This window comes from Delphinapterus leucas, chromosome 2 (genome assembly GCF_059928025.1).
Source record: "Delphinapterus leucas isolate spDelLeu-1000000601 "Yukka" chromosome 2, BTC_Dleu_Yukka2, whole genome shotgun sequence".
NCBI lineage: Eukaryota > Metazoa > Chordata > Mammalia > Artiodactyla > Monodontidae > Delphinapterus > Delphinapterus leucas.
Window position 1 is genome coordinate 65,213,044 of NC_143130.1, and position 14,358 is coordinate 65,227,401.

A 14,358-nucleotide genomic window follows, 5' to 3' on the forward strand; every position below is an offset into this window, starting at 1 on the left:
TACAGCATGTGGGATCTTCCCCGACCAGGGCTTGAACCCGTGTCCCCTGCATTGGCAGACGGATTCTTAACCACTGCACCACCAGGGAAGTCCAATTACGTTTTAAAGATAGTTAAAAATGAGAAAAGTTTTTAAAAATATTTACTCATATATTTATTATTTCCAAAGGACTTTCTCTATCTTATTTTAAGACTTGGGGAACACATTTATCGTAGCTGAGACGTGGTTTGGTAGAAGGCTAGACATATAGATCAATGGAACACAATAGAATCCAGAAACAGACAACACATATATGGACAACAGATTCACAACAAAATTGCCAAGGTAATTCAATGGGGATAGAATAGTATTTTCAACAACTGGCATAAAAAAAAAAAAGGAGAAATCTTGACCCTTACCTCCTACTATATACAAAAATTAACTCTGAATGGATCATAGACATAAATGCAAGAGCTAAATCTTAAAGCTTCCAGAACAAAACATAGGAGAAAATCTTTATGACTTTGGGTTAGGCAAAGATTTCTTAGGGCACAAAAAAAAACATTAAAAGAATAAGTTGATAAATGGATTTGATCAAAATTAAAACTTTTACTCTTTAAAAGGCATTATTTGGGCTTCCCTGGTGGCACAGTGGTTGAGAGTCCGCCTGCCAATGCAGGGGACGCGGGTTCGTGCCCCGGTCCGGGAAGATCCCACATGCCGCGGAGCGGCTGGGCCTGTGAGCCATGGCTGCTGAGCCTGCGCGTCTGGAGCCTGTGCTCCGCAGCGGGAGAGGCCACGGCAGTGAGAGGCCCGCGTACCGCATAAAAAAAAAAAAAAAAAAAAAAAGGCACTATTGTGAAAATGAAAAGCAGGGCACTGAATGGAAGAAAATACTTGTAAAACATATATCTGATAAAGATTTATATTTAAAATATATAAAGGACTCTTACCTCTCAGTAATAAGACAACTCAATTAAAAACGGGCAAAAGGGGCTTCCCTGTTGGCGCAGTGGTTAAGAATCCGCCTGCCAATGCAGGGGGCATGGGTTTGAGCCCTGGTCCAGGAAGATCCCACGTGCCGCAGAGCAACTAAGCCTGTGAGCCACAACTACTGAGCATGTGCTCTAGAGCTCACGAGCCACAACTACTGAGCTCGCGTGCCACAACTACTGAAGCCCACGTGCCTAGAGCCCGTGCTCCTCAACAACAGAAGCCACTGCAATGAGAAGCCTGCGCACCGCAACGAAGAGTAGCCCCCGCTCGCCACAACTAGAGAAAGCCCGCACGCCGCAATGAAGACCCAATGCAGCGAAAAATAAAAAATGGGTAAAAGATGTTAATAGACATTTCACCAAAGAAGGTGTATGGGTTGTCAATAAGTACATAAAAAGATGTTCATCATCATTAATCATGAGGGAAATGCAACTTAAAACCACATGGTTTATCACATACCTATTAGAATGACTGAAATGTAAAAGGCTGACCTTGCCACGTGTTAGTGTGAAAGAACCAGAAGTTCCAAATGTCACAGGGAACGTAGTGGTATAACCAACTTTGGAAAGCAGTTTGGCAGTTTCTTCAAAGTTAATCACATGCCTACCATATGACCCAATCATTCCACACCTAGGCATTTACCCGAGAGAAATGAAAGCATATGTCCATACAAAGTCTTGCATGAATGTTCATGCAGCTTTATTTGTAATAGGCATTACCTGGTAACAACCCAAGAGTTCATCAACAGGTGAATGGATAAACCAATTGTGATTTATCTATACAATGAAATACTACTCACAATAAAAAATGAAGTATTGACACACAACAACGACATGGGTGAATCTCAAAATAATTATGTAGCTGTCAAAAAATAATACATATTATATGGTTCCATTTATATAAAACTCTAGAAGAAGCAAACTTACAGTGACAGAGAGGAGGTCAGTGGTTGCTGGGGGGCAGGTGGGGAGAGGTGGGAGGAGGGACTATAAAAGGGCACATGGAAACTTCTGGGGGTGACGAATGGTGGTGATTTCACCAGTGTATAAATATGTCAAAAGTTATCGAATTGTACAGTTTAAATATGTGCAGTTTGTTGTCGGTTAATTATACCTTAATAAAACCGTCTACAACATTTACTGACACACTTCTTTGTGCCATTTATACTATGCCAGGCATTGGGGAATAAAACAGTAAATAATGCCCCTCCTTGAAGTGCTCACAATGGAAAGGTAACATCGTTGTTTCTTGTTTGTCAGCTTCATCCTCTCTCTGCAGACTGGTTTCTTGCACATGGAAGGACTTCTGGCCACTGACACCTCAAGTCTCATAGTTTAGATCACTGAAGAGAGAGAGACTGACCTTCCTAAAGTTTAATCCAAAGAACTTCCCAGGGCTTCTGAGTGGACTGGCTGGAGTCTGGTGACATCCCTTGAACAAAACAGGGGAAAAGGGTCTCGCAAGAATAAAGTGGTCTGATTAGAGCCATGTGGATCAGAACGTTTCTCAGGAGAAAGGGACAATACCAAGAAGACACCGCTATTACAACTATAATTAATCATTAACATGGAAACACCAGAAATGAGTTTCCCAGCTCATTCCCAACGGTGGGAAGATCACCGACCTAGAAGCAACTTGGGCATTCTGATGCTAGCTACAGTGTTGCAGACTCTATCCCTTTTAAAATCAGAACCTATTAACGCTCTATATTTTTTAATAAATTTATTTATTTTATTATTTTTGGCTGCATTGGGTCTTTGCTGCTGCACGTGGGATTTCTCTAGTTGCGGCGAGCAGGGGCTACCCTTCGTTATGGTGCGTGAGCTTCTCATTGCAGTGCCGTCTCTTGTTGCGGAGCACGGGCTCTAGGCACACGGGCTTCAGTAGTTGTAGCATGTGGGCTCAGTAATTGTGGCTCGCAGGCTCTAGAGCACAGGCTCAGTAGTTGTGGCGCACGGGCTTAGTTGCTCCATGGCATGTGGGATCTTCCCGGACCAGGGCATGAACCTGTGTCCCCTGCATTGGTAGGCGGATTCTTAACCACTGCACCACCAGGGAAGCCCTATTAACCCTCTTTTAAACACCATGTAGGCTAATTGGGCTGATTTGGGCATAATTATTTTCCCATGGACCCTCAGGGATGAAAGTTATCACATCAGGCCTTCCTCATCGCTGTGTCAACTGATGGAGGAAATATTTCTTTGCCTTGCTTTGTGGAGGGACTGGTCTCAAAGTGTGGTCTCCAAACCAAGAGCATCAATTATCATCACCTGCGAGTTTGTTAGAAATGCAAATTGTCAGCGCCCCACCCCCGCTACTGACTCTGAGGGTGGGTGTGATGAGAAAACAGCTATTTTGAATTGTCATCTAAGCATTTTACAGTATAACAACTGTGCTCACACCCAGAGTCTGGACATTTAGATAAGGACTTGAGTTTAGGATGCCCACCACAAGTTCCCACTTTGCTTTTCCCAGGGCACCTTTTAAAATAATGTGGTACATATATACAATGGAATATTACTCAGCCATAAAAAGGAATGAAATTGGGTCATTTGTAGAGATGTGGATAGACCTAGAGACTGTCATACAGAGTGAAGTAAGTCAAAGAGAAAAACAAATATCGTATATTAAAGCATGTATGTGGAATCTAGAAAAATGGTATGGATGAACAGGTTTGCAAGGCAGAAATAGAGACACAGATGTAGAGAACAAACATATGGACACCAAGGGGGGAAAGTGGCAGGGGGGAGGTGGTGGTGGTGAGATGAATTGGGAGATTGGGACTGACATATATACGCTAATATGTATACAATAAATAACTAATAAGAAAAAAAATAACCACTTAGATTTGAGCCCAAGAAAAGTTAGCGACCTCTACCCCAATCACCTTATATGTAATAGGTGCTTGCTGCCGTGCTCTCTATCTCCTGCTCCCTTGTGACCTGAGATGGAGGACTGCCCTTCCTCCAGCTCATCGTGCCCGCCACCCCCCGTTTCTGGAATTTGTGAGTATTAAACCTTGAAACTTTACTTCCTTTGCGTCAGTATGTTGAAACTGTGCCTTCAATCAAAACTACCTGGGGTAGTGGGAGCTCGGATGCTGAGGGAGCTGCCTGCTGCCCCTGTGTGGGTGGCTTGTGCCTCCTCAGTCACAGGTCATAATCTGCATTTCTTAATTTAATAAGCCAGCTACAGCGCCCCCAACACAGTAGGGCCCAGATATCTGTGTTTTAACAGTCTTCTTTATCATTCTGCTGCATACTCAAAAATTTTTTTTGATTGCATTTGAGCACCTGTTCTTAATTTTAGCTGCATATTGTAATCACCTGAGGAGTCTTAAAACTAAACTGATGCTTGGGTCTCCCCTCCAGAGACTGAATTAATTGGTGCAGTCTAGGGATTGGGATTTTTTTTAAGTTCCCAGGTGACCTAATGTGCATCAAAGTTTGAGAAGCAGGGCATTACAGCACATTAGACTGCATTACACTGCAACACATGCTGGGCCTCTCCACGGACCAAGTAAGTCGAAATCTCTGAAGATGGGTCCTGGAGAGAGAGAGATATATATATACTATTATACAGCCCCAGAGATTTTATATACATATATATTATATGCATAATTATATATAAATATGTACACATATATTATATATATATAAAATAAAGGGGGATACAGACTCCTATGTCTGTCTCAGTTGTGTCTATACTTGAGCAGAGATTAAAAGGCGGTTATATATTGATATTAGCCCCTAAAAGCCCACAAGCCTGACTCTAACACAGGCCTGACTTGTCTGTTAAGTTGCCCTGTCCTATCCCTGCACTGGCTGTCATAGTAGAGATGGTACCCAAAGCGCTTTCTGAAGAAATGATGAGCACTCCAAACTCCTGGCCAGGAGATGAGCCATTCTTATACCAACCTCAGCAGACCCTGCCCAAGGCGGTTGCTTTATCTTCAGATATGATTCATGCTGTTTGAAGAGGGTCATCTTAGGAGACTGTCTTCCTCAAGATGATGACAGCCACCCTCAGCATTTTCCCTTTGCAGTCCAAAGGACTTGGGTTCAAATTCTATTTGGTTTTATTACTTGCCAATTGAGGATCTTGAATAAGTCATTCTCCTTTCTGAGCCTCCATTATCTTGTTTATGAAATGGAGTTTTGGTGATCAAGTGAAATAATGGGATATCTAATGTGAAAACGCTTTGTAAGTTGTGAAAAGCTGTGAAATATAAGAGGTTGTTATAGTGAGGAGAGGTTGTTATAATGAGGTTATTCTAGATGGGGAGACTGGATATGGAGATATGTTAAATTAACCCATCATACAAGGCTTGATAACAATTTTTAATGGTACAGAGAAAGGAAGCACTGAGGGCTGGTCATCTATCATTGGCAATTGCTAGAGTCTCCTTGGGATGGTAGAGTGGAACGAGCACTGGACTGAGAGTCAGGAGTCTCAGATTCTGGGTCCAGCTGTGTGACTCATTTATTCCCTCAGGAGCTATTCACTATATACCCCCTGCATGCCAAATACTGTGTTAGGCACTGGATATTCAGTGGTGAACAAGTCGGTCATGGTTTCCTCCTCCTGGAGGTCTAGAAAACGAGCCAGATGTGAGTCAGATAACCACATAAATAAAAGTGAAATCCCAACTGTGACAAGTGATATCAGGAAAAGGAAAACGGAGCAATAAGTATATACAATAGCAAGGCTTAATTGAGTTATGGACCCCAGAAAAGTCTTCCTTGACAATGGGACGGTTTTGTTTTGCACATTTTTAATTGAGGTATAATTTCAATGACAAATGTACACCCAATGTTAACCATCACCCAGATCAAGATATAGAAAGTTTCCATAACTAGAAAATTCCAACATGACCCTTTCTAGTCAGTCTCCCAGGAAAACACTGAAACTGATCTGATTTCTATCAACATATATTAGTTTTGCCTATTGTAAAAATTTATATAAGTAGAATCATATAGTACATACTTTTTTGGGGGCGTCTCACTTCTTTCTCCCAGCATTATGCTTCTGAATTCATCCATATTATTGCATGTAACAGTAATTCATTTTTTTATTGCATGTACCAGTAGTTCATTTTTTTTTATTGCTGAGTGGTACTCCATTGTATGAATATACCATAGTTTGTTTATCCATTCACCTGTTGTTGAATATTTGGATTGTTTCCTGTTCTGGGTATTATGAATAAAGCTCTATGAACACTCCTGTATAAATTATTTTGCAGAAATATGTTTTCATTTCTCTTGGGCAGTGGGGATACAAGAGTAGAATTCCTGGTCACAGATTAGATACATATACTTTATGAGAAGCTGTCAAATAGTTCTCCAAAGTAGTTCTGCCATTTTTATATGCATACCAGCAGTGTATGGGGGTTGCAGTTGCTTTACATCCCCGCCAATATTTGGTATTGTCAGGCTTTTTTTTTAATTATTAAATTGAATGTGTTCGTGAAGTGGTATCTCGTTATGGTTTTAATTTTCATATTAAGGAGGGACGATTTGAAGCTGACATCTGAAGGATGAGAAGTAGACCAGGTAAAGAGGATGGGGGTTGAGCATCCTAGGCAAAGAGAACAGAATGTGCAAAGGCTCCAAGGTGAGAAGGAGCACAGCAATCACAAAGAGCAGAAACCGAGTGGGGTGTAGGGTGAGGCTGGTGAGGGAAGTGGTGGGAAGCACCAAACCATTCACCTTCAAGGGATCATGTGGGTCTGGGCCATGCACACACCAGCAGCAACCAGAGTGAACTTAAAAAAAAAAAAAAGTCCAGACCAAAAAATCAGTAATGTCCTGGACTGCATAAAACCCTTGGAATTTCATATTACTCTGGGAAGTAGGGAGGGGGGCTCATAATGACCAAAATTCAATTTCTTGTCATCTTGGCCAAAAGGTGCTCAGAATGGATTAAATTTGATTTAAAGAAGTGAAAGAAATGAGCATTTCTTGCATGTGACCATCGCAATTGCAAATTCATGTTTACCTCATATGAAAGAGTAGGGTTGCTGGGTGGTGTTGAGTTTTGAGGTTTGAGATTTGGGGTTTGAGACCATGAATTTAAAATGATGTCATTCAGCCTGTCTGTGTGATTTTTTTCTCGGGCAACATTCAGTTGCTCAGGTGCAGGGCGTGAAACTTCATCTCAGAGTGTAGTGCTTAGCCAGGTTGTGGTTTTTCCAGGAAAGTATATCGGAGATTGAGGTGGGTAAGGAAACGATTATAATGATGAATCTTGAGCTCTAAACTGGACCAGAAAGGAAATGAGGAATGGACAATGAGAATTTGTGGGATTAATGGATTAGAGGTCTCAATGAGGTTGAAGAATCACAGCAAATGGTGTCCTAGCACATGGAACTGAAAGGATAGGAGGGTAAATGGACAGTGAGGTATTATATTTTCATATTCCTAAGATGGAGCCTTTTATGGGTGATTAAGGTGTTGAGAGTGTAACCTTGGAAAGGGTGGCTCAGTTGAGTAGCTTTTTGGAGATGAGAGACTAGGGTATTGACTAGATCATCAACATGGATGCTGAACTCACCCATAGAGTTCAAGGATGGTGCTAAGAGTTGGAAGGAGCAGGGAAAAAAAATTATGTTGGTGGGTCAGATGACAGCAATCAAGATGGGCAGGGTGGTATATCTGAATGGAAAGAACTTCAAAGGAGTAGATCTTTGCAGACGAGGGAGTAGGGAAACCATAAGGTAGTTCAAAGTCAACTGGCATCCTTCCAAAGACAATGAACCACACCAAAACAAACAAATCAACCAACCAACCAACCAACCCACACAGGAAAGCCTTTCAATTGGGAATGCTTTATTACAGGTCTTGCCACCAGGAGGCACTATCAATACTGGAAAGCCAGACCTCCAAGCAGTCCCTGGAGGCCAGGAAAATGTGTCTCCGCCTGACCACTGAGGACCCCTAAGGGCTCTTATGAGATATTACAAGGAGCTCAGCCATCCTCCCGCACAGCTGCACTTACCTGTAGAGAGATTTTTAAGTGCATGTAAACCTTAAAAAAGAGAAAAAATTTAAATTCCTAGGTTCCTTTAAAGAAGTTACTGAGTTATTGGAGGTTTTGGATTTCCCCTAAAGGGGGGTCTAAAAGTACAGCTACTAGCACATGGGATTTGAGGATGTTTTCTTCTAGGTAAAAAGATTCCTCATAACTGCAGGTTTTGAGAGTTGATGGTAACATTGTACTTAAAATTTTCTTCCTGAATCACTTTTTGTAAGAAGCATGACATAGTGGGAAGAGCACAGTGCTGGAGTTAAAGTTGCAGCAGCAGCAACAGTATTTATTATCATCAACATTTGAGTGTCTACATGAAACAGAAACTGATCTAAACATTGTACATAAATTTACTCATTTATTGCTCTGATAATCTTATGAGTTGAGTATGTACTACCATTAGCATCATCTGACAGATAAATAGGATCCAGAGAGACAGGTCACTTGTCCAAGACACAGCTAGTAGATGGTGGTGGTAGTAGTGGGATGGAGTTGAATTTCATCTTTCCCCTAACCAGAATAGCACAAGTTATGCAGGAGAAAACACCTCTGAATCTCAGTAGCTTAAGTCAACAGACACTACCAATTGTACATGGTAGGCCTGGGCTTACTTAGGGACCCAGGCTTCATTTTGACACATGCCAGTGATCATGATCACTGATCACCATGCAGGGAAAAGAGTATGCTATGGTTTCTGCAACTGAAATGAAATGCTTCTGCTTGAAAATGATGCATGTCACTTTTCACTGGCCTGGTGGAAGCAAGTCACATGCCACTCCCAACTTCAAGAGGACAAGGAAGGGCACTCCTGCCATGAACCTAGAAGGAGGCAAACCAAAGTTTTTGGTATTAATGATTACCAAAACCATTCAGACCCTGGGTAATTTATGCCTCTCTCAGCCTCAGTTTCCCTACCCACTAAATGAGCACAATCACTTTGTAAGGACTCCTTGTTGTAAGGACCCCTAACCAAATGGGGATTTTGATGATGAGGCAGGATGGCTGCATCTGACTGAAGCTTCCATCAGCTGAAAATCTTGGTCCCACCACAGGCAGCCCTGTAGCCCTCCATCGAGAGCTGTCTGCAGAATGGCCTTTGTCCAAAGATACATGCCAACCTTTTTGTCACTCACACACCTGAAGTCTTGAAGGATGTAGTTTCATTTCAATCAACAACATGCCATAGCTGTAGCTTGCTAGAAAGCTCAGTCTGGAACCATCAGCTATCTGGTTCATGTTGAAAGCTTGAGTCCACTTTGGCTTGAGAGTGTGAGGGTCATGGTGAATGCTCCTTCTTCTAGGTTCTTCAAGTTTTCTCTTCGAATTGAGTCAGGTCACCAGGACTGCTTACTTGATTCCTCTCAGTTTCACTCCGCAGACACTCCCCAAGATGTCTGTTCTGAGTCAGCGATGAGCTAAGCCACAGAAATCCTTTGCCAACCAAGGATTGACGGCGCTCAGGGTAGTACCAAAAATACCCTGAAAAAGGGCATTTCCCAAACTTCCATGCAAACAGTTGTGACCACATTGCCGGAGCACTCAGCTGGCTCCTTTCCTATGGGTCGTTTTGCTATGCAGTCATTTGTCCTTTTCCTCCCTCCTCTGACAAACTAGGCTGTGAACTTTGTGAGAGTGGGGACCACTTTTTCATGCAGGTTTCACATCGGATGTGAAAACCTGGTACACAGTAGGTACTCAATGAATGTTCGCTGCACAAAAATGCTTCTGAAGATTCTTCATATAATACAAGATTACTTCCTCGTAGAATTTAGTGCCTAAATTGTCTGACTAACTATTAGTCTAGTTGAACTTCAGGCCTGAGATTCTACGTAGCTAAAATAAGGCCAAAATGGGGGAGGGGAAATAGAAGGGCGAGGAAAAGGAGGACGTTCCACGCTGAGGGAGCAGATGTAGAGGCAGTAAAGCACAAGGTAATACCAGGCACGGGGAGTGCATCATTTAGCCTAGAAGGTTAATACACGGGGTTAAAATGGGAGGCTGAAGCCAGATGCCAGTAGAGGGTCTAAGGTCAAAGTCCAGAAGGAAGAAACAGCAGGACTTTGATAGGGAACAATGAGAGGAAGGCTTAAAAGAGTCGGTGTTGCATTAAATTTTGCAGCCAAGAGCTCCAACAACTGAAAGGCAGGATGGGCGGAGAAATATATTCCCAAAGCTTCCTCTTATTTATGTGCGCTCCCCGCATTCACAGAGGAATAAGCAGAACGCAAACTTCTCCCTTGCCCAGGGCCGAGACCAGGAGCTCCGCCTCTCCCCGTCACGTGGCCAGAGGCGTCCCTGGCACGTGACCTATCTCGCGCTAGGCCAATCAGCCTCTGCAGGGGCGGGAACGCGGAGTCCGAGGGGCAGGAGGATCGATTGAGACCGCCTCTTCTCGCGAGCCTTGACGCCGTTGCTCCTCAGCCGCCCACGGCCGGGAGCGAAGGTCTCGCGAGGCTTGGGCGCTGCGGCGGTAGGAGGACGGGGAAGGACGGAGCCGAGCCACGGCTGCCTCCCTCGCTCTCTCCCACGAGCGCTCGCCCGCCCCCTCCCTCCCTCCCCTCCCTTCCCCGGCCCCGGCTCCGGCCTCGGCCCGTTCGCTGTTCGGTCTTCTGCAGGGAGAATGTCGGGCTCGTCGCTCCCCAGCGCCCTGGCCCTTTCGCTGTTGCTGGTCTCTGGCTCCCTCCTCCCAGGGCCAGGCGCCGCTCAGAACGGTAAGCGGGGCGCCGGGGGCGGGCCGGGCGGGGGCTGAGGGAAGCTGGCGGCCGGATAGGGCCGTTCGGGGCCCGAGGAGGTGGTGGAGCCAGGGGAGGGGGGCCGGCAATCGGAGTCTGGGGGGCTGCGGGCCCGAGACGAGCAGATGCCGGTCGGGAGTTCGAAGAGGCGCTGGTGTGAGAACCGGAGGCGCCTATCCGAGAGGTGGGGGCGTCCGATAAGAGCCTGAGGTGTTGTTGACTTAGAGGCTCCACGTCGTGGGGCTTGTCGCTCCGAGTCGGGGAGGGGACCCCGAGGAAGCCGACGTGAGGAGCTGGCGTAGCGGGGGCGGCGAGGAGGGGGCGCAGCGTTTAAAGGCGGCACAAGACAGGCATTTGTGTTTAAGGTGACGGAGAGTGGTGTCAGGCTCCCCAAGAGAACACTGGGGTCACTGGGGTCGTCCAGGGTTCTACTGGGGCCCCGTAAGACTGGTGATATCCTTAAAAAATAAGAGAGACGTGGGGGGAAGGGAGTACTGAAGAATACTGAGCAGAGTACTAGAGCCTTAAGGAGGGGGTAAAGAATCAGGGAGCCTTGGCTGTGGAGGTGGAGAGAAGGTGGGTGGAAAGCCAAGATAGTGGGTTGACTGCAGTAGGGGATCTGGAAAGAGAAGCAGCAGTGGCTCTAAACGAGATGAGGGAAGAGAACTGGGTTTACTAAGGAGGGTGGAGTGTTGGGCATTCTAGGGTAGTGGTTGGGAGAGCAAAAAGGAGTTTCTAAATAAGGAGAGGAAAAAGGAGAAGAGGATGGGGAGAAAGGGTTGAAACTGAGGTAGGGGGAATTATTTATTATAGAAATAAGGGTTTCTGGCTATAGAGATGGGGGTGGGGTAAGACAGAAAATAAGGGAAGGGAGTAAAATGCAGGAAGCCGGGGGTGTAATGTTGGTTTGCAGTGTGGAGGATATATTAGGGAAGGGAGGAGCTGAGTTTTGGCAAGTGCTGTTTGATATGGGTTGGGGCCTTTGGGAAGGCAGGGACACACAGCTGAAACTGCAGTGGTGGGATTGAGAGCAGTCACTGGAGAGAGAGAGAGATGGAGGAAGTGGGTTTTTAAGATCGAAAAGTTTCAAGACTGAAGAGACATTATTTCTGAGGAACATAAAAGTAGTCCCTGGGATGTGTGCAGGATACAGTGGAAAGGAGAGAGTTGGGTTTTGAACTGAAGCTGTTTAGAGAAGATGGAGAAATGGTGGGCAAGTATGGTGAGGGGGGATCTAGACAAAAAAGATTCCGATTGTTAAAGGTATGTGTTACAATTCAGCTGCTGAATTGATCTTTCAAAGATGAGATTAGAAGTATTGTGAACCCGTTTCTGCTCTTGTGGAAACAACCTTTAAGAGGTTTAAAAAATATTTTTATAGGAAAAAATTTATGAGGGTGAACTCATACATGACTGTACTGAAGAGTGAACTATACATTCTTTTGTTAATTCTTTGGTGTTTCTTTGTTGTTTGTTATGCTAGAACAATTTAAAATTACTCTTGTTGGAATAGCTGAAATTAAAATGGCTTTCATTAAAAAAAAAAAAAAAGAATGGAGTTAAGCATTCTAAGGAGAATCTAGGCTTAAAATGCTGAAGATTACAGTGAGAATATATCAGTAAAGATCGAAAAAGCATCAGTTAAATGTAAGTGTTTGTCATACCAAATCGTATAAATAAAATCTTATGTATGCTTCATGGCCTTGAATTATCACTGCAGGGGTCAGGAAGGAAACATTTTTCTGTCTCTAGCATTGAATATACGAAGCATATTGGGTATTTTCCCTATTTTCCTCCAAAGCATGAGGCCACTAAGGAAGGCAAAGTAGAGTTAGTTTGATTTGTCTTATCAGTTTGTAGTCTGTGTTAACAATATGACTTAAGCCTAATACTAATTTCAGCTATTCAATTTGTGTAAAAAGCAAGGTTTCATTTGGCACAATAGGTGAGAGATTTTTGATCTCAACATGTTCAATCTCTGTGCTGGCATAGCTTCTTCAAAAATTTATAATACAGTGAAATTGTAGTTTCTTAGCAACTAAAGCAAGGTTTTTGGATGGGCCTACAAAGACTCATCTGGCTATTCTCAGTGATATGTGTTCTAAATACAGCACAGTGCAGCCTTTTCCTTGAAATGAGCTTGAATTCAGTCACATGACATGACTGGTGAAGTGAAGCTGAGCTTGTAGTTGACCCAAATGAATGTAAATTTAATTCAAGGAAGAAATGGGTATTTTTTTGAGTTTGAGTCCATGTAGGTAAGGATGCCATTTTATAGCTTTTTATAGCAAGTCTGTAAGATTAAAGCTTTCAATTGGTAATAGCTCTACAATCGTCTGACCTCATGTCATGGAGTTTGTATTTTCTTGTAGTGTTTTTCAGAAATGGATACTATGCTCTGGATGATCTTGAAAAGTTGGATTATCTATTTAAAATGATGACTTTTTAAAAAACGTCCCCAAACCGAAGTATTTCTGGATTATGTGGTAGTTTAGACTGAGTATAGTTGTTTTTCGTTATTCCTAAAATGAAGAATTTGGACTAGATGACTCTCAAGGTCTCTTCTAGCTGTGACCCATTACCATAGAGATTCAGGGTTTTTCATTTAGATAGAATTTGTTTCCCATCCAAACAGTTAGACTTGTAGGACCATAGTTTCAAGTAAAATCCTCTTTAACGTGTCATTTTAAAGGAAGAAACCTGTCCTAAAATATAACCTTCCTGGTAAGACTTTGAAAGCTTTAGAGTGAAATTAAAATTGAATAAGTATAAACCAGACAGTATTATATGATGATCAAGAGCACAGACTCTGGATCCTGATAGACCTGGGTTTGAGTCCCATCTCTTGGTAGCTGAGTGACCTTGAGTAAGATGCTTAATACTTCCAAGTCTCAGTTTTATCATCTGTAAAATGGGGTTTATAATAATGCCCATCCCCTAGGGATGATGTGAGAATTAAATGAGACAATGACCATAAAGCACTTAGGTTTCTGCCTGGCAGGCATATAGTGAGTCTCAGTAGGGAGTAAAGTTTTACTATATGTAACACTTGTTACTATATGTAACATATGTTACTATATGTAACATATGCTACATTACTATATGTAGCATAACAATACTATATGTACTAAATGTTTGCTTACTGTAGTGAGTAAATGTTATCTATTACTATTATTATCCTTTAAAAATACCATTATTAATTATTTTTCTTCATGTATATATCAAGCATTTAATTGTTAATGCTGCTCACTGTCATCTTGAAAAAAGTTAAGTAGGCCATTTGAAGGCCCCAGATTTGTGCTTTTTGCTTATGTAACTTTTTTATAGAAGTGACCAGCTGTGCTGCCTCTGCAATTGTAGATTCTGATGAGGAAGTTCATACTTCCATTTAATTGTCTGGGAGGTTTCATGGTTTTCTTTCTCTTTCAGTGAACTAAATATCTTTTCATGGCTAGGTAGCACCTTTTCATAGCATCTCATTGTTGTGAATAAGAGAAATAGAATGTAGTGCCTGGCACACAGTGAAGTGTTGGAGATGTTAACTGATGAATGAATGTGAAGTGTAAAAATGTAATGTATTCATACTGAAAATATAAAAATAGACAATTAACACTGTTTAGGGGGA

General features: G+C 42.9%; 1 protein-coding gene across 1 annotated transcript in view; it reads left to right on the plus strand.

Annotated features, from left to right (window-relative positions):
* Positions 1-10,525: 10,525 nt before the first annotated feature.
* The window catches only part of NPTN (neuroplastin), a 58,936-nt gene continuing 55,103 nt past the window's right edge, over positions 10,526-14,358 (plus strand). Inside the window, exon 1 of the mRNA XM_089907022.1 lies at positions 10,526-10,712. Coding sequence (XP_089763148.1) covers positions 10,622-10,712 — 91 coding nt within the window. The 5' untranslated portion in view covers positions 10,526-10,621. The remainder of the gene's footprint in view (positions 10,713-14,358) is intronic.